The following is a 25,721-nucleotide window of genomic DNA, read 5'->3' as shown; positions in this document are numbered from 1 at the left end:
TGCTGTTGAGTGAACTGTACGTGCCGCTGGATTGGGGACCTATTCCATAATGCATTCTGATCCCTCTAGTTGTCAAAATTTTCATATATTTCTCCCCGTGCCAGGACTAGCTCCTGGTGGGAAGGAAAGAGATTGTTTCTTCTTCTTTTTTTACTTCTTACTATATACCAGGCACTGTAGTAAGCACTAGAGTAGATTCAAAACAGTCAGGTTGGACACAGTCTCTGTCTCACATAGGGCTCACAGTCTTAATTCCCAATTTCTATTTGAGGTAACTGAGGCCCAGAGAAATTAAGTAATGATAATAATAATAATGGTATTTGTTAAGTGCTTACTATGTGCCAAGCACTGTTCTAAGTGCTGGGGTAGATACAAGGTAATCAGGTTGTCCCACATGGGGCTCACAGTCTTAATCTTCATTTTACAGATGAGGTAACTGAGGCACAGAGAAGTTAAGTGGCTTTCCCAAGGTCACACAGCAGACAAGTGACAGAGTCAGGATTAGAACCCATGTCCTCTGACTCCCAAGCCTATACCCTTTCCACTAAGCCACGCTGCTTCTCAATGTGAGCTGCCAAGTCCTAGACTCCCAGGCCCATGCTCTTTCCAAATGCCTGGTACGGGGCATCGCGCCAAGTGGGTGTTCAATAAATGCTCCTTCTTCTGCCCTCGCTACTATTACTACTAGTAATAGTAGTACTAGTAGTAATAGTACTAGTAGTAATAGTAGTACTAGTACATGGGAAGCAGCGTGGCTCAGTGGAAAGAGCACGGGCTTTGGCGTCAGAGGTCATGGGTTCAAACCCGACTCCACCAATTGTCAGCTGGGTGACTTTGAGCAAGTCACTTAACTTCTCTGTGCCTGTTACCACATCTGTAAAATGGGGATTAAGACTGTGAGCCCACCGTGGGACAACCTGATCACTTGTAACCTCCCCAGTGCTTAGAACAGTGCTTTGCACATAGTAAGTGCTTAATAAATGCCATTATTATTATTATTATTACTATTAATTACTACCACTGCTCTACTCAGCTCTGCTCACCTCTATTATTGGTGTGGCTTACCCATCCTGCTCCATCCCCTGTCTTCTCCCAGGAGGTCATGACTCTCAAAGGCCCCCCGATCTGGCTTTCAAAGGTTCCATAGTATCCTGCCGCCCTCCCTCTGACCTCACTGGGGAGCCAGGCCAAAGATCCCGTGGGCAAGCAGGGGAAACACTGGTGCTCTCTCCCCTCTAGCTCACAGGGACAGTTCAAGCAGGGGTGGGCAACAGAAGAGGATTAAAGTCAGTAGTTAGCCAGCTCTGTCTGACAGCAATGGAAAATAGCAAAAAAGACTCCTTCATTATTTTCCCACTGCCAGCTCCTAACGTTCCTTATCCTTGCTGTGAGAGAAATTTGAGGGTTTTGTAGCCAAAGGGAAAAATGCTTTGATTGCCCCCATTGAGCTATTGGCTAAGGCCTCAGTCTGGAAGGGAAAGGGACTTTAGTCACTTTGGTGCAGGGACTGAGTGGGAGACTGAAGAAAATTTAACCTGCGCCCACTCACACCACGATTGTACATACCTCACACTGTGTGTGTGTGTGTGTGTGTGTGTGTGTGTGTGTGTGAGTCTTAGTTTGGTAGTCACACACACACACCCTCACTTATTCTTCACTCATATATGCCAATGCCCACAGGAACAGAAATACAAATCCTGCATTCTTCAGAATAATTATAACCACAAACACATATTCCTCTTTTCTGCCCGTCTCTTCTCCCTGCCCCTCCCCATTTCTCCCTAACTCTCTGTCCTTGTGTGCAGGGGAAGCAGAATGGCCTAGTGGAAAAAGTGCGGGCCTGGGGGTCAGAGGGTTGGGTTCTAATCCTAGGTCTGCTATACACCTACTTTGTAATCTTCGGCAAGTCACTTAACTTCTCTGAACCTCAGTTCCCTCATCTGGAAAATGGGGCTTCACTACTTGTTCTCCCTCCTACTTAGGATGTGAACCCCATGAGGGACCCCTTAAGGGAAGAAAGGGAGTAAAGGGATTCAGGCAATATGACCTAATGAGAAAAGCAGGGAACTGGGAGTCAGAAGACCCGGGTACTAATTCCTCTTCTGCTGCTTGCCTGCTGGGTGACTTGGACAAGTCGCTTAATCTCTCTGTACCTCAGTTTCCTCATCTCTAAAACAGGAATAAAATATCTATTCTCCATCTCTCTGAGATTGTGAGCCCCCTATGGGTAGCAAAATATAACGAGTCTGATTACCTTGTATGGGCCCTCAGGCTTAGCACAGTCCTCAGCAGGCAGAAAGAGCTTAGAAATGCCATTATTATTGCAGTTGTCCTATTAAGAACACCAGAATGGAAGGGAAGGACAATAGAAGTTTGGGAGGATAGAGTTGAGAAGAAGAAGGAGGAGGAGGAGGAGGTGAAGGAGGAGGAGGAGGAGGAAAAGGAGAAGAAGACTCTCCCCCTGAGGCCACTGACCCTCCTTGCACTCGAGGGCCACTCGGGACTCCAGGTTGTCCATCTGCATCTGGAGCCGCTTCAGGGTGAGGTCATTCTCACGAGACTTGCGCTTATAGGCGATGAGCACGATGATGACGATGATGAGCAGGAGGCTGCCCCCGGCGGCGATGCTGACAATGGCCGGCAGGGTCAGCAGGCTCTCCGAGACCACGCTGACCGAGCCTGGAGAGAATGCCATGCCGCCTACGTGCACCTAGGTGATACGCACGCACATGCGCACACATACAAACACACACACAGGCACAGAGGGTCAGGGCTGCACTGATGGGAAGCGCAGCTGACCTTGGGGGTGAGAGTAGTTTCCTGGAGACCCAAACACCACCCAATCGTGGTCTACTCAGAAAATGGCTCCCTTGACACCCCCAGCGCGTTGGGACCCCCTCGGCTTACAATGCTGGAGAGGTCTGAGAGGGGCTCACTGGCTCAGCCAGGCAGAGAGGGTTGGGGTGCGGGAAGGGCCGGACCAGCCACCCAGAAAGCAGGTCGTGTCCAGGACAGGGTGATCTGGCCCAAATGGAGCCTGAGAAGCCCGGGGTCAGAGCCGTGAGGGACTTACCATGACCTTGTGCTGCCCAGTCAGGTTTGGGGGCTCACAGAGGAGTTGCGTCTCTGACACGGTCACGGCACATGGAGTCTCTCCAATCAACACCGTGTAGTTCAGCTTGGACCCCCCAGAGGCTGGGGGACACAGGTTCTTGCCCTGCGAATGATGGAATCACAGCAACAATGCCACTGAGGTGCTCTTTCCCACCTTTCAAGGCTCATTGCCTTCAGAGCAGCCTGGAAAGGCAGGGAGGCACAGGAGTGACTCTTCCCATTTTCCAGATGGGGAAGTTGAGGCCCAATTGGTTCAAGGATTTGCCTAAGCTGCGTGGGCAATGAAAGGCAGAGCCAGAAATAGAACTCAGATCTCCTAAATCTCTGAGGATTAAGAGACAAGCATGGGCTATAAACACCTCTTACCCTGGAAGCATAGTCCTCACCTGCTTGGTTTATGCTATCATATGTTCCTTTCTTGGACACTGGGAAGGCAATGCAATGATGTAGAGGTAAAAAACCTCCAACTTTGTCCTATGAGGGAGGGTGTTGGCCCTGTGAGGTCACTGATTCCCCACACTGGGGATTTAGTTTTAAATCTGATGTTGCTCACACACTAGAATTTAAGCTCTAGACACTTGATGGGTTCTGGCTCTGACTTTACCCTTTTAATTGGCATTAACAATACTTTATTCTTCACCTATTTTTTTCTTTCACTCAGAAAGACGTTATTTAGTCATATTTAATAGGTAACAACTCAATTTTATCGAGTAGCAGCAACCAATGTGGTGACTTCCCAAGCACTTAGTACAGTGCTCTGCACACAGTAAGTGCTCAATAAATACGACTGAATGAATGAACAACAAAGTACAATTCTAGACCAACTACTTCCTTCTTTATGATGAGTGTCCCTTAATGTCCCCTCCCCTACCTAAACAAAAGCCCTATGGAAACTGGCTGGCTGGACTGCATGCAGCTGGTTGCTAAGGGAGCAGCAGGGTCTTCCAGGCAGTGCGGCCTAAAGGAAAGAACATGGACCTGGAAATCAGAGGACCTGGGTTCAAACCCTGGCCCCACCACTTCCCTGCTGTGTGACCATGGGCAAGTCACTTAACCTCTCTGTGCCTTAGTTTCCTCCTTTGTACAATGAGTATTTACCCATCCTCCTTCCTCTTAGCCTGTAGGCTGGTGTGGAGCAGGCATTATGTCTGATCTAATTTTCCTATACCTATCCCCATGCTTGGCACAGAATAAAGGGGATCTGCGGTGAGGGAGGGGGCCAAACAGGTCAGGGTGGTGGTACTCACTACCTTACACACCTGTAGAGGATGAACAGATCAAGTCTGAGGAAGGATACAGTGATGGCTGTCACAGCCACCCAGTGTGGATGCAAGACAAAATTGCCTTTTTCCTCCAACCCCTTCCCTGAAGCCATTTCCTGCAGCAGAAGACCCAGACGCATGGCTCTGAGATCCTGCCTTAGCAAGAACATGACAATTGTTATTTTTGTTGTCCAGAAATGCTCTGGGCATGTTACTCCCCTCCTCAAAAATCTCCAGTGGCTACCAATCAACCTATGCATCAAGCAGAAACCCCTCACCCTCAGCTTCTAGGCTCTCCATCACCTCGCCCCCTCCAACCTCACATCCCTTCTCTCCTTCTACAGCCCACCCCGCACCCTCCGCTCCTCTGCCGCTAATCTCCTCACCGTGCCTCGTTCTCGCCTGTCCTGCCATTGATCCCTGGCCCACGTCATCCCCCTGGCCTGGAATGCCCTCCCTCCCCACATCTGCCAAGCTAGCTCTCTTCCTCCCTTCAAGGCCCTACCGAGAGCTCACCTCCTCCAGGAGGCCTTCGCAGACTGAGCTCCCTCCTTTCTCTCCCCCTCCTCCCCCTCTCCACCCCCCCCACCTTACCTCCTTCCCTTCCCCACAGCACCTGTATATATGTATATATGTTTGTACATATGTGTTACTCTATTTATTTTACTTGTACATATTCTATTTATTTTATTTTGTTAATATGTTTTGTTTTGGTCTCTGTCTCCCCCTTCTATACTGTGAGCCCACTGTTTGGTAGGGACCGTCTCTATATGTTGCCAACTTGCACTTCCCAAGCGCTTAGTACAGTGCTCTGCACACAGTAAGTGCTCAATAAATATGATTGAATGAATGAATGAATGAATGAATGAATGGATCGTCTCTCAACCACTCACATCATCAATCTATCAGTGGTATTTATCAAGCACTAACTGCAAGAAGAGCACTGTATTAAGCGCTTAGGAAAGTGCAACAAAACAGAGGTGGTATATGTGATCCCTGCCCTCAAGGAGCTTGCATGGTTGCAATTTCCTAGGCAGACACTTCATCATCATCAATGGCATTTATTGAGCGCTTTCTATGTGTAGAGTACTATACTGAGGGATTGGGAGAGTCCAATCCAACAGAGTTAGCAGTCAAGTTTCCTGCCCACAGTGAGCTTAAAGCCTAGTGGGACAACCTGATCACCTTGTAACCTCCCCAGCACTTAGAACAGTGCTTGACATATAGTAAGTGCTTAATAAATGCCGTAATTATAATTATCATTATTATTGTTATTATTATTAGTGGAACAACTTTGCCCTTCTTGATCTCATAAGCAAAATAAAGCTTCTGTAGGTCCTTACCTTCAGGATGATGGGGGACCCCGGTTTCTGGTCCAGAACCCCGGAGGGACTGAGTAGTTCAAAGGTTGGATTGGGATAGTAGATAAATTTGGTGTCGTTGTAGATCAGCAAGGACTGCACATTGTTGAAAACAAAGCCAAACTCATCGGGCCTCTCCACGGCATCCAGGCCCGGTCGGGACTCTGCGGTGAGGGAGGGGGCCAAACAGGTCAGGGTGGTGGTATTCACTACTTTACACACCTGTAGAGGATGAACAGATCAAATCTGAGGAAGGATACAGTGATGGCTGTCACAGCCACCCAGTGTGGATGCAAGACAAAACTGCCTGTTTCCTCCAACCCCTTCCCTGAAGTCATTTCCTGCAGCAGAAGATCCAGACACATGGCTTTGAGATCCTGCCTTAGCAAGAATAAACATCGTGGTATTTGTTAGGTGCTTTCTACGTGCCAAGCACTGGGTAGACAAAATGTAAACTAATTGATCCTGGTTTCTGTCTCTCCCGGAGATCATGACCTAAGCAGGATGGGGAGCAGAGCTCTTATTGCCAATTAATTAACCAATGGTATTTTGTGAGTGCTTTCTGTGTGCAGAGCACTGCCACTTTTACAGACAAGGTCCAGAGATGTCAGATGGCTTGCATAAGGTCATTCAGCAGGCTGGTGGTAGAGCTGGGATTAGACCCAGGCTCTTTCAGCTAGGCCGCACTGCTTCTCATAGGACAACAAAACAGTCCTGCAATTGATCTTTCTCTTCTAACTCCCAGCCAGGTGAAATCCTGATAGACTGTGAGACATTGCAGTGAGGGCAGGTCAGCAGCTGAGTCTCTGTTAAAAGGTTTTACCTTTGGCTTCTCACCTGTAAACTTGGGATTTAATACCTGTTCTCCCATCAACTCAGGCTTGTGAGTCCCACATGGGACAGGGACTTTGTCCAACCTGATTAACTTGTATCTACCTCAGTACTTAGGACAGTGCTTGACACAGAGTAAATGCTGAACAAATACCATAATAATAATCATAATAATGTTCTCCAACTTGTTCCTAAATTGCGAGTCAGCCTAGGATGAGGGAGAGGAGTTTACAGTCCTCTAGATTACAAGCTCCTTGCAGGCAGGGAACGTGTCTACTAACTCTGTTACATTGTCCTCTCCCAAGTGCTTAATCCAGGGCTCTGCACACAGAAAGGGCTCAACAGATACCATTGATTGACTGCACTGGTTGGATGAGAATAATAATAATATTAATTATGGTATTTGTTAAGTCCTATGTGACAGGCACTGTACTAAGCACTGGGGTAAATACAAGCTAATAATAATAATAATGATGGCATTTATTAAGTGCTTACTATGTGCAAAGCACTGTTCTAAGCGCTGGGGAGGTTACAAGGTGATCAGGTTGTCCCGGGGGGGTAATCCCCATTTTACAGATGAGGCAATTGAGGCACAGAGAAGTTAAGTGACTTGCCCAAAGTCACACAGCTGACAATTGGCAGATCTGGGATTTGAACCCATGACCTCTGACTCCAAAGCCCGCGCTCTTTCCACTGAGCCACGCTGCTTCTCCTAATCAGAGAAGCTAATCAGGTTGGATACAGTCCATGTCCCACATGGACTCACAGTAGTAGTCTCCATTTTACAGGTGAGGGAACTGAGGTGCAGAGAAACTAAGTGACTTGCCCAAGCTCACACAGCAGACAAGTGGAGGAGCCAGTATTAGAACCCAGATCCTTCTGACTCATAGGCCTGTGCTCTATCCACTAGGCTAAACTGCTTCTCCAACCAGAGCCTCTGCAGAAGGGTTCCATACCAATGGCACCAATGCCCAGTTGGGGAGGTAAGGAAGTAAAACCCCTTGTGGGCTGTCTGGAAGAGGGCTATGCAATCCCATCTGAAAGCAAAGGGAAGGTCTAAGTGAGGTTATCTTTCAGTCTCAGGAATCTGTAGTGTAAATAGATGGAGCCAGTAAGAAAAAAGCAGACTGCAAGCTCTCTGTGGGCAAGGAGTTGCCAACTGTGCTGTACTGCATTTCCCCAAGTGCTTAGTACTGTGCTCTGTACACAGTAAATGCTCAATAAATATCACTGATTGAAAAACAAGTGAGAACCATCTTGCTCTCCCCTAGTCATCGTAAGCTCCTTGAGGGCAGGGATCCAAGTGCTCAGTACAGTTCTTTGCCGTACAGTTCTTTGCCCAGAGTAAATGCTTAGTAAAGACAATGATTGAGTGATTGATTGAAATCCTGGTTCAGGGTCAGAGTGGGGAAGCCATGCTGGCTGGCCCAGGCTCAGCCAGGTTAGATGTCCCCAAATGGACAAAGCTTCTTAAATATTTTTTCTGACTCCTTCAAACCCTTGGCACTGAAAGACACACCTATATACATGAGAAGCAACATGACCTAAGTGGAAATAGCACGGGTCTGAGAGTCAGGGGAACTTTTCCTAATTTTGGCTCCAACGCTTGCCTGCTGCATGACTTTGGGCAAGTCACTTCATTTCTCAGTGCCTCTGTATTCTCACCAGTAAAAAGGGAATTAATGTGTTTGCATGTTTGTGTGTGACTGCAATTATGGCTATAGCTACTAAGTTTGGCATATGGTTTGATTCACAGGATTCCAATCCAAAATGCTTTGCCAAAGCACACTTGATCATTTTTCATTTATATTTGTAAATCCTACAGAAAAATCTCCTTCTGAGTGAATGGCCTTAGAGGCCCAAATGGCTGGATCAATAACCACTGCAGAGTCCTTTTCTCCTCTCCAGTTCTTTCCAGTTCAGGATCTCACGACAATTCACAAATGGCCTATCATCTCCATTTTCCAGTGACAAAAGCAGAACCCAGGATGAAGTGGGTGGGGCTCTCCAGCTCCAGACCCCTGACTCAATTTGATCTTCTCGACCAGGAACAAACCCAGCTGTTGAGGAGCTTTTGCTCCTCTAACGCTGTTCTGGGAAGAGGGTGGAGCAACTTCTCTCCTCCCTCTCATCACTCTTCTCCTCACTCTCCTCTCCTTCTCCTTCCTCTCCTCCTTTCCTCCTTCTCATCACTCCTCTTCTCCTCACTCTCCTCTCCTTCTCCTTCCTCTCCTCCTTTCCTCCCTCTCATCACTCCTCTTCTCCTCACTCTCCTCTCCTTCTCCTTCCTCTCCTCCTTTACTCCCTCTCATCACTCCTCTTCTCCTCCCTCTCCTCTCCCCCTTCCTCTCCTCCTTTCCTCCCTCTCCTCTCCTTCTCTCCTCTTCTCTTCCTCTCCTCTTTTCTTCTCCTCCTCCCTCTCTACCTCCTCGGGTCCAGTTTCCCTGGGCTTTGTTCCACAATAAATAAGCAAAATGTTCAGAGACCAGCCAACCTTTTCTCCTCTGGGTGTTAAGCACTTTATTCGTCCAACATTCCTAGAGTTGGCTTCCTTAAACTCTTGCTCTCCGCTACCACCTTCTGGGCCACTCTGGGCACTGAAGCTGGAAGAGGAGATGGGTGGGTGGGGGGTTCTCAGCTGGGCTTGGAGGAAATGAAGGTTGAGGGTGGGGTGGGGAACCCACTTTGCCTCTTCTTCCCCACTCCAGCGTCCTCCGGGAGGAGGGATACATTAGATCCTTCCAGCTTATCTTAAATTTTCTCCTGGGGCCTGAAAAGCTCTCAACTGCTTAGTCTGATGAGAGGAGAAAATCTCTGGAGGTCAGCTAATCCATCCTCCTGCCGCATTCAGTCTCGTGTTCTTCAAAGTTGGGGACCACCTGGACCCCTCGCCCCCACTCCCACCCTCATTTTGCTCCCTGGAGAGCAACCTTGGGAGTTTAGTTTTCTTGGGGATGTTAGAAGATAGAGATAATAATAATGATAATAATAATGGTATCTGTTAAGCACTATGTGCCACACAATCTTCTAAGTGCTGGGGTAGATACAAGTTAATCAGGTTGGACAAAGTCCCTGTCCAATATGGGGCTCACGCTCTCAATCCCCATTTTACAGATGAGGTAACAGAGGCCCAGAGAAGTGAAGTGACTTGCTCAAGGTCTTACAGCAGACAAGTGGCAGGGCTGGGATTAGAACTCAGGTCCTTCTGACCCCCAGGGTTGTGGTGGGGCAGTGTGTGTGCATGTGTGTACGCGCACTTGCTTGCCGGGTTTGACGTGGTGTCCCACGAACTAGGGCCAGAGACACACAGACAATTTCTTTGCCACAAACTGGAAAGACATCCCAGAGATGACCAGACAAGAGGAGAGAAGGTACCAAGCTTATCTGTAATGAAATCCCTAAGCCAGGAAGCAGGAATCAGAGACTCTATTAGGGGACAGAAGATGAAGCCAGACACAAGGCTTTGAGAGAAGAGGGTGGGGTGGTGGCAGGGGCAGGGTGAGGACAGGCCCAGGGGTTCTGGGCTGCACTCACGTTGATGGATTCTTTGCCGTTGAATTTGACCCGAATCCTTGGTTCCTGAATCACATCGAGGTTGAAGCCCGTGATGGTCAGTGGGGTGTGGCCGCTGTGGAGAGATGAGTTATTTAGAGGTCACTACCCACAAATCTCATTTTGGGGATGGGACCAGAGCTCCAGGCTGCTGCCCACTGGGACCTGGTGGGTCGGGCTCTCCCCTGCCTTCTCTTCCTCCAACCAGCCTCCCCCCAAGCTGGGGGGAGACTGTGAGCCCACTGTGGGCAGGTATTGTCTCTATTGCTGAACTGTACTTCCCAAGTGCTTAGTAGAGTGCTCTGCACACAGTAAGCACTCAATAAATACGATTGAATGAATGAATCCAACCCTGCCCTGCCCTGCCCTGCCCTGATCAGCCATGCCCTGGCCAGCCCTGCCCTGCTCAGGCCTGCCTGGTCTAACCTCCCTCTTCTTCCTGGCTTTGCTCTGACCATCTCTGCTCAGCCTGGTCCTGCCCTGCCCTGCCTTGCCCTGCCCTGAATTGCCCTGCCCTGTCTGGCCCTAAACTCCCTGTCCTCCTGGTCTTGCCCTGACCATCACTGCTTGGCCTAGCCTGGCCCTGCCCTGCCCTGATTGGCTCTGCCCTGTCCTGCCCAGCCTGGCCTGGCTCTGTCCTACACTGTTCAGCCTGCCCTGCCCGGTCCTGCATTGCTCTATCCTGTCCAACCCTGTTTTGCCTTGTCTTGCCCAGCATTGCCCTGCGCGGTCCAGACCTGCTTCGACCTGCTCTGCCTCACCCTGCCCAGCCGTGCCCCACTGCCCCCGTCCTCACCTGGCGATGCTCCACTCGGGCTCGATGCGCTGGACTCGGGGGTCATCAATGTATTCAAATTGTAGGGTGCTGTCCACCCGAGCTCGGTCCACGCTGACAGAGATGGGGACGGGGCCCAGGCCGTGGGAGGAAGGTGGAGACACGCACACAATCTCATTCATGGACCTCCTGGTTGGAGGTAGATAGAGGAGGAGAGAATGGCAGCAGGGTGAAGGTGGGGTCAACGACCCAGATCCTCTCTCCTTTTTTTGTGAGCGCTGAATACTTCCCACTTACTGGCCCCCTCGGTCTGTCCCCGGGGGAGCCCTGAGTGGATAAAGGACCACCCTTCCCCTTGGACTGTGTACCCACCTCTGGGGAGGAACACTAATCTCTGCTTGATCAAAACACCAGCGGGCAGGACCTCTAGTGGGGTAGAAACATGGGAGTGGGGAAAGTGTGTCAGGCCGTGATTAACAGCAGCTCAGGCCCCTGGGGCTGGCTGGATTAGCAGGGAACTAATTACTGAGATGGGAGAAGGAACAAGTGCTTATTGCCAATCGATGCTCAGCAAATTGGTCGTGGGAAACCTGAGGCACAAAGCTCTAGCCTTGACTGAGCAGTTGCTGGTAACAATAATAACAATAGTAATAATGATAATAATTATAATAGTACTTGTTAAGTGCTTACTATGTGCCAAGCACTGTTCAAGTGCTGAGGTAGATACAAGTTGATCAGGTTGGACATATTCCCTGTCCTACATGAGGCTCACACTCTTAATCTCCATTTTAGTGATAAGGTAACTGAGGCCCAGAGAAGTGAAGTGACTTGTCCAAGGTCACACAGCAGACACGTGGTGGAGCCGGGATTAAAAGCCAAATCCTCTCGACTCCCAGGCCTGTGTTCTAACCATTAGGCCATGCTGCTTTTGCAGGTGAGAGCCAGGTCTCCCACGGGGCCAGGAGCCCGACGGGAGGGATATTGAACTGCCCAGGGTGGGAAAGGACCCTGGCTGAGCTCTCTGCTTTTGATCCTTTCTGGAGGAGAACAGCAAAAGCAAAGGGCTGTGGTGCTGGGTGAGGATAATAATAATAATAATAATAATAATAATAATGGCTGTATTTGCTAAGCGCTTATTATGTGCAAAGCACTGTTCTAAGTGCTGGGGGGATACAAGGTGATCAGGGTGTCCCACTTGGGGCTCACAGTCTTAATCCCCATTTTACAAATGAGGTAACTGAGGCACAGAGAAGTTAAGTGGCTTGCCCAAGGTCACACAGCTGACAAGTGGCAGAGGCAGGATTCAAACTCATGACCTCTGATTCCCAAGCCCTGCGCTTTTTCCGCTGAGCCACGCTGGATCCTGGGGTCCAGACAGAGATGCCCCGCCCATGCACACATGCACACACACGCAGGCATACACATGTTCACACGCATGCACACTTCAGAATCCATTTCCCTCTCACCTATAGAATTCACAGGTCTGGTTCCCCAGGAACACAGTCACGCGGCTCCCGGCCCCGAGGTAGTGACCGGTGATGGTTACCGCGGTCCCTCCAGACTCAGGACCCCGAATGGGGGCAAGTGACATCACCGTCGGGTTCTTGGGAAGGAATGGAGAAGACACGGTCATGACCTTGTGCGTGACCCCACGGAACTTGAGGGACTGAAATTAAACATACGGAAGTCACCTCCCTGTCTCCCCACCCCTGACACACGTGTCCTTACACACATATGGGTTCCCTTGCGGGATTTCAGTAACTTCTCCAAACTTCCACAGACAATATTCTGGGCAGAAAGGAAGCAGCCGGATAAATATAATCCCACTTAATGAGGCCCCCCAGGCGATGTGTCCTCGTTCTGTGAGAATTGGATGAGGATGTCACACTGGCAAACACGTGACCTGGGCCACACTGATCTTCTGCTATACCACTTGGTGCTGTTCCTGGCAGACTTAGTTCAGCAGAAAGCCCAGGTATGCCACTGCCCAATTCCACTCTCAGGGCACGAGCCCTTGTTCCCCGGGGGCTGCCTTGGCTGTGAGACTTCCATAAGGTCTCATGGAGACAAAAAGGCTGGTCCAGAAATAGACCCCGGCAGTCCCGCCATCCCCCCACTCCACCATGTTGCCTTCAGTCCAGTTAGGCGGGGAGGGGCTGCATGCCATCAGGCTGAGGAAGCTGAATGGTAATAATTGGGGGAATGTAGAAAATGCTTCCTGGGTGGCAAGCACTGGGCTAAGTGCTGGGGTAGATACAATAAATGCAGATTGGACACAGTTCCTGTTCCACATGGAGCTCACCATCTAAGAGGGAGAATGGATATTTTATCCCCGTTTTATAGGTGAGGAAACTGGGATCCAGAAAAGTGAAGTGATTTGCCCAAGACCACAGAGCAGGCAAGCTGCAGAGTTGGGATTTGAATGTGAGTCTCCTGATCCTAGACCTGTGCTCCAGAGGATTCCTCCCCAGGAGCTCATGCTTTGAGAAACAGCACGACTTAGTGGATAGAGCACGGGCCTGGGAGTCAGAAGGCCATGTATTCTAATCCCAGCTCCATCATATGTCTGCTGTGTGACCTTGGGCAAGCCACTTCACTTCTCTGGGCCGCAGTTGCCTCATCTGTAAAATGAGGATTAAGACCGTGAGCCTTACGTGGGACAGGGACTGTGTCCAACCTGACTAACCTGTACCTACTGCAGCACTTAGAACAGTGCTTGGCACATAGTAAGCCCTTAACAAGTACCATCATCATTATTATTATTACTATTCCTCTTCACCGTCCCTGCTCCGTGCACTGTTCTGGTTCCCGGACCAACACTCACCACGAAGGTGTACTGCTGGGCAGACCGGGCCATGAACTCTGGCTTGCACTCTCCGATACACAGGCGCACGGGTCCGGACCGCGGGTCGGGAAGAGCCTGGCCCATCTCACAGACGATCCTGAGGACACACAAAGCCCATGCTGAGAGAAAGGCTGGGAGGGGGAGGAGGTCACCCCACACCCCAAGCTCCACTTTAGGAGGGCCAGTGGCTGCTGAGAGGGTCTTGTCTGAATCCAACTCTACATATAAATCCAAAAAAACAGCAGCCAAGCAATCAGTAAATCAATGGCTCTGCCACTTGTCTGCTGTGTGACTTCGGGCAAGTCACTTCACTTCTCTGGGCCTCAGTTACCTCATCTGAAAAATGGGGATTGAGACTGTGAGTCCCGTGAAGGACAGGAACTGTGTCCAATATGATTAGCTTGTATCTACCCCAACACCTTAGTACAGTGCCTGGCACATAGTAAGCGCTCAATAAATACGATTGATTGATTGATTGATTGATTACCAAATACCATAAAAATAAAACAGTGAGTTCTTACTCTGTGCAGACCACTGTACTGTGTCTTGGGAGAGTGCAATATTGATGGTATACACCATCCCTGCCCTTGAGGAGCCTATAATCTGGTGGGAGAGACATATAATAAAATATAGCACAAGTAGGGGAAGAAACTGATGTCTCCCCCTTCTAGACTGTGAGCCCACTGTTGGGTAGGGACTGTCTCTATATGTTGCCAACTTGTACTTCCCAAGTGCTTAGGACAGTGCTCTGCACACAGTAAGCGCTCAATAAATACGATTGATTGATTGATTGATAAGGACACATCGTTGGTGCATTTGATATTCAGCCTACCCCTCAGCCCTACAGCACTATGTATATATCCATAAATCATTTATTTATAATAGTGTCTGTCTTCCCCTCTAGATTAAAAGCTCATTGTGGGTAGAGAATGTATTTACCACCTCTGTTGTAATGTACTCTCCCAAGTGCTTAGTGCAGTCCTTTGCCACAGTAAGTGTTCAATAAATACCACTGATTGATGGATTGGTGTACATAAATACTGTGGGGTGAGATGAGTATCAAAGTCACATAAGCAGTGCAGAAGGGAGGGAGAATAGGGTGTCGACATGATATGGTATTTTTTGAGTGCTTACTGTGTGCAGAGCACTGTTTTAAGGACTTGGGGGAAAACAATAGAGTGGGTAGACATGATCATTGACCTCAAGGAGCTAAGTACTCTAGTAGGGGTAATGGATATTAAAATAAATGACAGGTAAGGGAAGCTACCAAGTATATGTACATAAATGCTGTTATGGGTATTGTGGGGGGTAAGTACCTAAGTGCTTAGAGGGTGGGACTAAGTGTATGAATGAGGCAGAAGAGGGGGAAAATGGGATCATGGGGTGGGGGGAGACATTAGTCAGGGAAGTTTTCCTCAATGAGACAGGACTTTAGTAGGGCTTTGAAGATTTTTTTTTAGTGGACTTAGTTAAGTGCTTAGTATGTGCCAGGTGCTGTTCTAAGTGCTGGGGTAGGTAGAAGGTAATCAGGTTGGACAGAGCCCATGTCCCACATGGGGTTCACAGTCTGAATCCCCATTTTTCAGATGAGGGAACTGAGGCCCAGAGTAGTTCAGTGACTTGTCTAAAGTCACACAGCAGACAAGTGGCAAAGCTGGGACCTGAACCCAGGACCTTGACTCCTAAGCCCATGCTCTATCCATTAGGCCATACTGCTTCTTTTAAAATGGGGACATCCTTCTGATATGAAGGGGTGGGGAATACCAGACAGGGGGGAGGGCATGAACAAAGAGCAGTGACATCGAGGACAATGCCAATGAAGCTGGTGTTGCTTTCTGTTTCTTTGACAAATAGGATTATTCAGCCTGAGCGAGTGAGCAAAGCTGACCTAACTTCCTGGCATCATGTAGCAGGTTTGAAGAGGAATGAATGCAGTCATCTGCTAATCCTGGGAGGGGCTGAGCCCAATCCCAGGATGCTCGGTGGCACATGAGGGGGCAGAGACCCCATGGCTGCACTAAGAGTTCAGATCACACTGGCATCAGGAGAAGAGAGATTTTGGTGGGGGAGGCAGTGCCTGGAGGGTCAAACACAGCCCCTGTTGGGAAAGAGGGAGCTGGAAAGTGGGATGAGGGGCCTGCAGATAGGTGAGATATTTTGTTCACTTTGTCGGAATCAATAACCAGGGCAAATAGGTTTAATATACTAAAGGTTGACCCTAGAAGCTAGAAGGGTGTTTGTAAACCTCCCTGACTACCTGCTGACCCTTCTCTGGAGAGGGGCTTTAGAAGAGGGGCCGTAGCTGCAGGGTGGAGGTGGAGAAGTGGGAAAGGGAGACTGGGGCTTGGGGTCATCTTATATACTAGAAATGGGAGCAAGAAGGCTGAGGGGTTTCAGCCCCAGCCCTCTGACCCTGGATTAATAGTAACTGTGGTATGTGCTAAGCGCTCACTAGTTGCTAAGAACTGTGTTAAGTGCTGGGAGAGGTACAATATATGCAGACACAGACACAGACACAGTCCCTGTCCCATGTGGGACTCAGTCTAAGGGACAACAGATATTTAATCCCCAATTTACAGAGGAGGAAACTGGGATCCAGAAAGGTTAAGTGACTTGACTAAGGTCACCCAGCAGACTAGAGTTGGGAGCCTGTGGGATGGAACCCTCAGGGAAGGACAGAATGTTCAGCATAGTATGGGGTTCTTGCCTCAAATGCAGGCTGGCAGTGGGAAAAGCAAGCATCCCACAGTTACACAGTGGGGATATCCGTATTTAACCGAGCAATGCCTATCTCAGCCACTTTTCTAGGAACTGAGGTTACTAAACACAGATTTCATTTCAAATTAATAAAACACACATTAAATGAACACCCTGCCTGCTCACAGCTACCTGTGTCTGCAATCTCCATCTCTTTGATAATGGCTAATCCTCAATAAATGCTTTCCCTTACAGTATATATTTACTTAACATGCAGTAACTGTCTTATTACATTGAACCCACTAGATTCAATAAGATATTTCTGTCTGCTCAGGGAAGGTCTTTTTTTTCCCTTGCTGTGTAGTATGGATAAATAAATTAATTATGAATCCAGAGTCAACATGATGATGATGATCAATTAGTGTTTCACATATAACTATCTCCTTAAAGCTCATTAGTGAAGCTCTTGAGAAGCTTAATTTAAAGCACTACCAGTTGTTGTTTTAAGGCTGCTACCTGCTTGGGGTAATAATGTTCTCCTAACCTGCTTCCTGGATCCTAGTGCCCGCCTGAGTCTGGGTCCCTGTAATCTTGGTCTCTTCTTTCAATCTATTACTCAATCAGTGGTATTTATTGAGCACTTACTGCTTGCAGTGCTCTGCACTAAGTGCTTTGGAGAGTACAATATAACAGAATTGGTAGACATGTTCTCTGCCCACAAGGAGCTTACAGCCTAGAGGGGGGAGGCAGACATTAATATAAATAACAGATGTGAACATAAGTGCTGTGGGGTTGAGAATGAGAGAAATAAAGGGTACTAATGGTTCCCTTTCTCCATTGACCTATTGACCCCTTGTTCATGGCCTCTTTCTTTCTGGGGACTCCCTCCCTCTTCATATTCAAGGGACCACCACTCTCTCCATCTTCAAAGCCCTACTGAAATCACATCTTCTCCCAGAAGCCTTCAATGATTAACCTCTCATCTGCCCACCTTATTATTCCTCCTTTTTGTGTCCCCTAAGCCCTTTGATACTCACCCCAGCCCCAGAGAATGTTTATACATAATAATAATGATGGCAATTGTTAAGCACTTACTATGCATTAAGCAATGTACTAAGCGCTGGAGTAGACACAAGTTAATCTCACTGGATACAGTCCCTGCCTGACATGGGGCTTGCCGTCATATTCTTATCTGCTGCTTCCTGTGGTTTATTTCAATGTCTGTCTCCCCTGCTAGATTGTAGGCCTCTAGAGAGCTTACTGTATTATCTTCTCCCCAGAGTATAGTACAGAGCTCTGCACACAGTAAGAACTCATTAAATTCCATTGATTGACTGATTAATTGATTTGTTCTCTGTCTCCTTGATCATCTTTCCTTCTTCCTTAACTTTAGGGATCAGAACTCTCTGCTCTTCCTGGGTGTTAAGTGGGATGTGATTGTTTTTTCACCTCAATCATTCCTTAAGTGTGTCCTGAGGGATTCCCAGAAGGAAAGAAAGCTGGTTTATAGACTTGGGGATTAGGAATCCTTCCAAAGACCCAAGGGAGCAAGGGGGCTTTGGGAGAAACCCTTCCTCTGACTTGGAATTCACCTCCCCAGAGTTGAAGCTAAAACTCCCAGTAGTTACCCTCCTGAGGTATTCCAGGGGCTAGTGCTTTGGGGAGAAGTGGATGCTGGGAATTGGAAGCCACCCCCAGCCAGGAAGCAGGATTAAAGGAAAGCAGGAAGCAGCGTGGCTTAGTGGAAAGCGCGTGAGCTTGGGAGTCAGAGGTCATGAGTTCTAATCCCGACTCTGCCACTTGTCAGCTGTGTGACTTTGGGCAAGTCACTTAACTTCTCTGCACCTCAGTTACCTCATCTGTAAAATGGGGATTAAGACTGTCAGCCTCACGTGGGACAACCTGATCACCTTGTATCCCCCCAGCACTTAGAACAGTGCTTTGTACATAGAAGGTTTAACAAATACTTTTAGAGAAGCAGCATGGCTCAGTGGAAAGAGCAAGGGCTGTGGAGTCAGAGGTCATGGGTTGAAATCCCGGCTCCACCAACTGTCAGCTGTGTGACTTTGGGCAAGTCACTTAACTTCTCTGTGCCTCAGTTACCTCATCTGTAAAATGGGGATTAAGACTGTGAGCCCCCTGGGGGACAACCTGATCACCTTGTAAACTCCCCAGCACTTAGAACACTGCTTTGCACATAGTAAGTGCTTAATAAATGCCATTATTATTATTCAAGCAGGCCCGGCTCTCCAGCTGAGGGACTGGGAGCCTGAACCAACATCTTTGCTCCAAGAACTCTTTCCTTTAGGACCTGGCATTAGGTGGAAATTAGATTTTCCCAGAAATTAAGGGGTTTTGGTTCTCTGCATCTCTTGGACTTTCCAACTTGCCTTTCCTCCACCCCACCCCTACCCCGTTGCTCCAATCCCTTGAAGGACTCTCTTTGACACTGAACATTCTGTGCTCTGGACTTCTGGTCCCCCTTATTTCCCCCTTCTTTCTCCCATCGACTCTCTCCAGTTCTGCTTTTCCTCCTTTGCCCTGTTCTGTGTCTGCCTGCCTTTCCCCCTTTCTCCATTCCTATGTCTCACTTTTTGAGAGCGGATCTTGATATGGTGTAAGATTTGGCCAGTGGGCTTGACCAGGGCCAAGACTGAAGATTTTCACCAAGCTTCCCCTTCTCCTCCAGACTCACTCACTGTGTCAGAGGAAACCACGTCCTGGACCCTCAGTCCTCTCCCCTTCCTTGTTCAGCTTGAACTTCTCACCAGCAGGGACCCTTCCACTTAATGGCCAATGGTGGAGAGAGTAGGCAGGCCTGGTTCAGTCTGCCTCATTACTCTCTTACTCCCAGAGCATTAAGCAAAGAGGCAGGGGCTTCTGCTCCAGGTGGGATTCCCCACCCAATATAGCCCAGTGGGGGCTCTGGGGATGGGGGTAGGGGAGCACCCCCATACTGGCTCATCTCTGGTTCAGACCTGCTTCTTCTCCAGACTGCTGTACATTCTAGACTGTAAGTTCACTGTGGACAGGGAATGTCAGTTGTGTATATTGCACTCTCCCAAGCGCTTAGCATAATGCTCTGGACACAGCGCTCAATAAGTATGATTGACTGATTAACTGACTGTCTGACTACTGTATATCTCCACAGCAGAGCCAGGTGACTTCATCAAATAATAATAATAACAATAATGCTAATGATAACAATGATAATGATAGTAATGGTATTTGTTAAGTGCTTACTGTGTGCACACAGTGTGCTCTGCACACAGTGAGCACTCAATAAATATGACTGAATGAATGTGCCAGGCACTGTACTAAACACTAGGGTAGACACAGGATAGTCAGCTTGGACACAGCCCCTGTACCACATGGTGTTCACAGTTTAAATAGGAGGGAGAGCAGGTATTTAACCCCCATTCTACAGGTGAGGAAACTGAGGCACACAGAAGTTAAGTGATTTGCCTAAGGTCACGTAGCAAATCAGTGGCAAAGCCAAGGTTAGAACCCAGGTCCTTTGACTCCCAGGCCCAGGCTCTTTCCCCTAGGCTTTTCAGCATCTTCCGCCCACTTCTCTCTCCCTTAGCAGGATTCTCTCACTGGCCTTGTCCTTCCAGCACCCCGCCATTTTGGCCGCAACCAAATGAACACCCCAAATTGGAACATATGTCACTGGAGGGGCCCCGTCTGCCTGCCCGCCTCTCCATGCCTATTTTCTAATTCTCAGCTGACATTTTCCTTAGTGAAATAAATGAATTTGCTCCAGCGGAAGCCCCGCTCAGATTAAGCTGCTGTCACAGCCCCATGCACCAAACAAATTGTTGCCTGCAGCCCATGGCTCAGGGTACATTTCGGTGGGGATGTTGGGGGGAAGGAGCTGTTGGGGGGAGGGAGGGAGGGGAGAGAGCCGGCACAGGGTGGGGGTAGGGGGCGTAGGGAGGGAGGGAAGGGGGAGGAGGAAGAAGGGGAGGAGGCAGAAGGCGCGACAACAAGCCACTGCTTTCTGGCAAAATGATTTCTTGAAGCAGTGATGTGGGCCTGGAGTGGGCAGTACAGGCAGTTTACAGCCTCCAGAGGCAAGAGAGATTGTCTGTGCTGACCAGCGTGAGGGGGATCAGGATTCTCTGTGTGGAAGGGGGCTGCCTCACTCTGGAATTTGGTTCTGAAAGGGATCTGAGGGGGCTGAATGGTGGAGAGTGAGATACGTTGTCATAGGAGAACAGCCCAACAGAAAGAATGCTGGACTGGGTGGCAGGAGACCTGGCTTCTCATCCTGGCTCTGCTGCTTGCCTGTATTGTGACCCTGGGCCAGACATTAAACTCCTCCAGGACTCAGTTTCCTCCTCTGTAAAATGGAGACTAAATGCTGCTTTTCCCTCCTCCTTACATCTAGAGTCTTATGGAACGTGTCTACCACTGTGTCTGTTGTATTGTACTCTCCCAAGCACTTGGTCCAATGCTCTGCACACAGTAGGTGCTCAATAAATACGATTGATTGATTGAGTGATTGTGAGGGACAGGGTTGTGTCCAATCTGATTATCTTGTACCTTCCCCCAGTGCTTGGCACCTAGAGAGTGCTTTCCAAATACCAAAATTATGATTATTATTATTACCATTATTAGAGTTCACAGAAGCAGCATGGGCCTGGGAATCGGAAGGACCTGGGTTCTACTCCAGGCTCTGCCACTAATTTGTTATGTGACCTTGGGCAAATCACTTAACTTCTCTGGGCCTCAATTACCTCATCTGTAAAATGGGGATTAAGACTTTGAGCTCCATGTGGGACAGGGACTGTGTCCAATGTGATTAGCTTCTATCTACCCCAGTGCCTAGACCAGTGCTTGACATATAGTAAGCACTTAACAAATATCACAATTATTATTATGTGCTAGGGAGGTCCAGGGGAGGGGCAAACTCACTGTTCTGCGATGACGTACTCCCCCGGGATTGGCACGCAGGGCACCCCTGCCACCTCCACATGCTGGGCGATCTCAGAGAAGTCCAGCCCCAGGTTCACACCATGGATGGTCACTCGGGTGCCCCCTTCCGGAGGGCCTGATACGGTCAGGATCTGTAAGGGAAGACAGTGAGAGGGAGAGTTAGCCCCAGTCCACTGAGGAAGTCCCCTTAACCTAAAAGAAATAATAATAATAATAATAATAATAATAATAATAATAATAATGATGGTATTTGTTAAGTGCATAATGTGTGCCAAGCACTGTTCTAAGAACTGGGGTAGTTACAGGGTAATCAGGTTGTCCAATATGGGGTTCACAGTCTTAATCCCTATTCTACAGATGAAGTAACTGAGGCACAGAGAAGTTGAGTGAATTGCCCAAGGTCACACAGCAGACAAGTGGCAGAGCCAGGATTAGAATTCATGCCCTCTGACTCCCAAGCCAGTGATCTTACTGGGACTGGGAGGCAGGTGGCCTGGGTTCTAATCCTGGTCCATCACTGGCCTGCTGTGTGATCTTCAGCAAGTCACTTCATCTCTCTGAGCCTCCATTTCCTCATCTGTAAAATGGTGATTGAATAGCTGTCCTTCCTCCTTCAGGGACTGTGTCCAGCCTTATTTTATTGTATTAATCCCAGTGCTTAGCACAGTACTTGGCAAATAGTAAGTGCTTAATAAATACTGCCATCATCCTCAACTCCATCTTGTACCTACCTGCAGCTTGCATTGACACCAGATTGGCCAATTTAACAATTAAAGTGCAAAGCAGTGCTTTGCACACAGTAAGCACTCAATAAACACGATTGATTGAATGAATGAAAGCAGCTTTTCAGTCAGAGGCCAGTAGGGGGCCGTTTCTAGTAGTGCAAAGGAGATTCCCTGAGGGAAACAAAATCCAGTTTTTTTGTTTGTTTGTTTTCTATGAGATTGCCAAAACCCACCTAAGGAGCAGGTGAGCCCTTGGGAGAAAATGATTTTTGAGATCCATTTTACAGTTGGGGAAACTGAGGGCCAAAGAAGTTGAATGACTTATGTGAGGACGGAGCATGTCTGGGGCAGAGCTGGGGTGAGAACCCAGGTGTCCTGACTACTGGCAGTCCATTGGACTCCTCTGTTGCTCTTTAGGTTGACCCAGATTCACTTAAGGGCATGCATGGAGGCACTGTAAATAGGTCATTTTATCTGTGGCAGTGTTGCTCTTGCCCAGGGGGAAAAAGGGATTGTATTTCACAACTAGAAGGAAATGGAAATCAGAGGCAGTGCCATGGCAGCCTGGGAGCACTTTGACTGCTCCTCTGTTGGGAGGGAACCAGGGACTAGTGGCCATCAGTGGCCTGTGGTCCCACATGTTATCTTGGAGTTTTGGCACATTCGGGATGGAAATGAAGTCCACCCCTGTGTCACATCCCTTCCCCTCTCTGTGGCCCCACGTCCTGATTCTCCCACCCCTGAAATTCAATAGGATGCGCTGGAGCTGGCGTGGGGGGAGGGGTGGACTCTCCAAGGGGGCAACAACTTGGGGTAAAAACTCTATTTTCCAAGAAATTGTCCCCTCAGTTTCCCCTCCCTACCCCAGAAATGAATCCCAGGAAAAGCTCGAGGAAGGGATAGTCAGGTAGTCCTCCTTTTGGGGAGGGAACATGTCTACCAACTCTGTTTTTTGTAGTCACCCGAGTGCTTAGCCCAGGGCTAAGCACACAGTAAACGTTCAATAAATGCTATAGATTGACAGTCACTTACTACAGGCCAAGCCCTGTGCTAAGCACTGGGGTAGATATAAATGTAACAGATAAGGCAGAGTTCCAGTCCCATCCAGAGCTCCTCAGGTAGGGGGGAAGCAGCTCAGAACAAGAACAACAATTGATTACAAATGAGCTGAGTTGATTTTTTGGCTTTCTTTCTTTCCCCTTCTACCTCATTGAAAAGGTTTCTTCCGCTTATTGTGGTTAATTATAACCTTTCAGAGAAGCTGGGAAATGAAATCTGTCTCTAAGTGAGTAAAAATGGGTTTCTGTCTTGCAGGTAGAGCACTGGGCTCTTCCTCTAGGGGAGGTCAAGGGGGTAGGCCCCCTGTTGCAGGGTGGCTGAGGGTAGAAGTATCATGGCCTAGGGGATAGATCATGGACCTGGGAGTCAGAATGATCTGGGTTCTAATCCCAGCTCCACCACTTGTCTGTTGTGTGACCTTGGGGGAGTCACTTCAATTCTCTGGGCCTCAGTTCCCTTATCTGTAAAATGGGCATTAAGACTGTGAACCCCACAGGGGACAGTGACTGTGTCCCACCCAAATTACTTGTATCCACCCCAGCACTCAGTACAGTACCTGACACACACACACACACACATACACACCCATGAAAAGAGGAAGTTCTCTCCCAAATAACTGACATATAGGATCTTACAGAGGGAGAGGTCAATGATCTAGGGGATACAGGGGAGTGCACGTAGCAACAAAGGGGTTAACAGAACTCCGAGGCACCGTGAGACAGGTTGGGGGCATGGTTGGGGGGAAATTAAGGATCAGAAGTTCCAATATCCCCTGCAGCTGGCTTGGCCCCATGCCCTGTCCCTCTTGTGGAGCTCACAAGTGGTGGTCCAGGCTGCAGCTTGCTTCTTCATAATAATGGTACTTGCTAGGCGCTGTTCTAAGTGCTGGGGCAGATACGAGTTAATCAGGTTGGACAGTCTCCATCCCACAAGAGGCTCACGCTCTTAATCCCCATTTTACTGAGGCACAGAGAAGTGAAGTGACTTGCCCAAGGTCACACAGCAGACAAGTGGTAGAGCCAGGATTAGAACCCAGGTCCTTCTGACTCCCAGGTCTGTGCTCTATCCACTTGGTCATGCTGCTTCAGTCACAAGCTCCTGGTCACCAGCAAACTTGCCTGGGGAGAGAGTGGGAACAGGAGGGACAATTCTGGGCCTCTGTTATGGGCTTCTGACTGCTTCTCAATCAATCAATCAATCAGTCATATTTATTGAGTGCTTACTGTGTGCAGAGCACTGAACTAAGTGCTTAGGAGAATCCAGTGCTTAGAACAGTGCCTAGAACATAGTAAGTGCTTAACAAACACCACCATTATAATAATTATTATTACCTCACAACACTATAACAAGCATATTCCCTTACCACAGTGAGCTTACTCCCCACTCTGCTCCCTGTTGAAAAGGAGAATGTGACACTCGATCTGTAGCTGCTCTGTCCATTTGCCACAACCCCTCAGGGGGCTCACATGGAGAGACAGGGTCACCTACTGGGGAGAGCACTGGCTGGACACTTGGGTTCCTTGCTCTTGTCACAGCTCAGTTTCTCTGACTGGAAATGACACCGTTTTGCCAGTGAAACCAGATTAGGCTCAGACCCATAGTTCTAGGTGTAATTCTGGTCCTCCCACTTTGAGAAGGACATAATAGTATTGTAGAAGGTACAGTCAGTCTCAGTCAGTCATATTTATTGAGCACTTACTGTGTGAAGAGCACTATACTAAGCACTTAGGAGAGTACAATATAAAAATGAACAGATATATTCCCTGCCCACCTTGAGCTTATAGAGAGGGAACAAGCAAGATGATCAGGTGGATGGGTGGAGTGGCTTCCTGATGAGGAAAACCTGAAAAGATAGTGTCTCCCCAGCCCAGGAAGGTGAAAGTTGGGAGGGGCCATGGTTGAAGTTCACAAAATCACAAATATGGGCTGGGTGAAATCCCATACAACATGACAAGGGACACCCACACAGCTTGAAGACAAGAGGTTGGAAACAAAACCAAACACCTCTTCACTCTGTTGGTAGAAAAAATGTGAAATTTGTGGCCCCAGGGAGCTGAGCAGATGCAAAATACCAATAGGTCCGGAAAGGGTTTGGATAAATGCTGGCTCTGCCACTGTTCTGATGTGTGACTTTGGGCAAGTCACTTAACTTCTCAGTCCCTCAGTTACTGCATCTGTAAAATGGAGGTTAAATCCTACTCCTTCCTTCTTAGACTGAGTGCCCCATGCAGGACAGGGACTGTATCCAACCAGATTATTTTGTCCCTACACCAAAACCTAGAACAGTGTTTGACACATAGTAAGTGCTTAACAAGTGCCATAATTATTATTATTCTTACTATTATTAGTAGCAATAGCATTATTACAAATCCATAGCAGATATTAGAGGGAGAGTTAGGAATGTAGAAGGAAAAGGTAGGAAGTTACATCCCTATAAATTAGGATGGATATAAAGATGGAATTCCTCCAAGTTCCATCACACCATTCCTTCAAGATTCCTCCACTGCCTGAGAGTTGGAACACAGGGTTGGAGGGGCCTTTAGTCTGATCCAAGAGTGG

The 25,721-nt window shown here is 48.4% G+C and overlaps 1 protein-coding gene across 1 annotated transcript in view; it reads right to left on the bottom strand.

The window, feature by feature from the left end:
- The window catches only part of PLXNA2 (plexin A2), a 252,736-nt gene that overhangs the window by 18,578 nt on the left and 208,437 nt on the right, over nt 1–25,721 (bottom strand). Inside the window, exons 13-20 of the mRNA XM_038749116.1 lie at nt 21,358–21,509; nt 13,720–13,837; nt 12,362–12,498; nt 10,917–11,084; nt 10,103–10,196; nt 5,720–5,959; nt 3,074–3,217; nt 2,476–2,710 (exon numbers count right to left, since the gene is read on the bottom strand). Of these exons, the coding sequence (XP_038605044.1) occupies nt 2,476–2,710; nt 3,074–3,217; nt 5,720–5,959; nt 10,103–10,196; nt 10,917–11,084; nt 12,362–12,498; nt 13,720–13,837; nt 21,358–21,509 (1,288 nt within the window). The remainder of the gene's footprint in view (nt 1–2,475; nt 2,711–3,073; nt 3,218–5,719; nt 5,960–10,102; nt 10,197–10,916; nt 11,085–12,361; nt 12,499–13,719; nt 13,838–21,357; nt 21,510–25,721) is intronic.

The sequence above is a fragment of the Tachyglossus aculeatus genome, chromosome 7, assembly GCF_015852505.1.
Source record: "Tachyglossus aculeatus isolate mTacAcu1 chromosome 7, mTacAcu1.pri, whole genome shotgun sequence".
Taxonomy (NCBI): Eukaryota; Metazoa; Chordata; class Mammalia; order Monotremata; family Tachyglossidae; genus Tachyglossus; species Tachyglossus aculeatus.
Note: the sequence above shows the minus strand (reverse complement) of the source record. Positions and strands in the feature narration are given on the sequence as shown.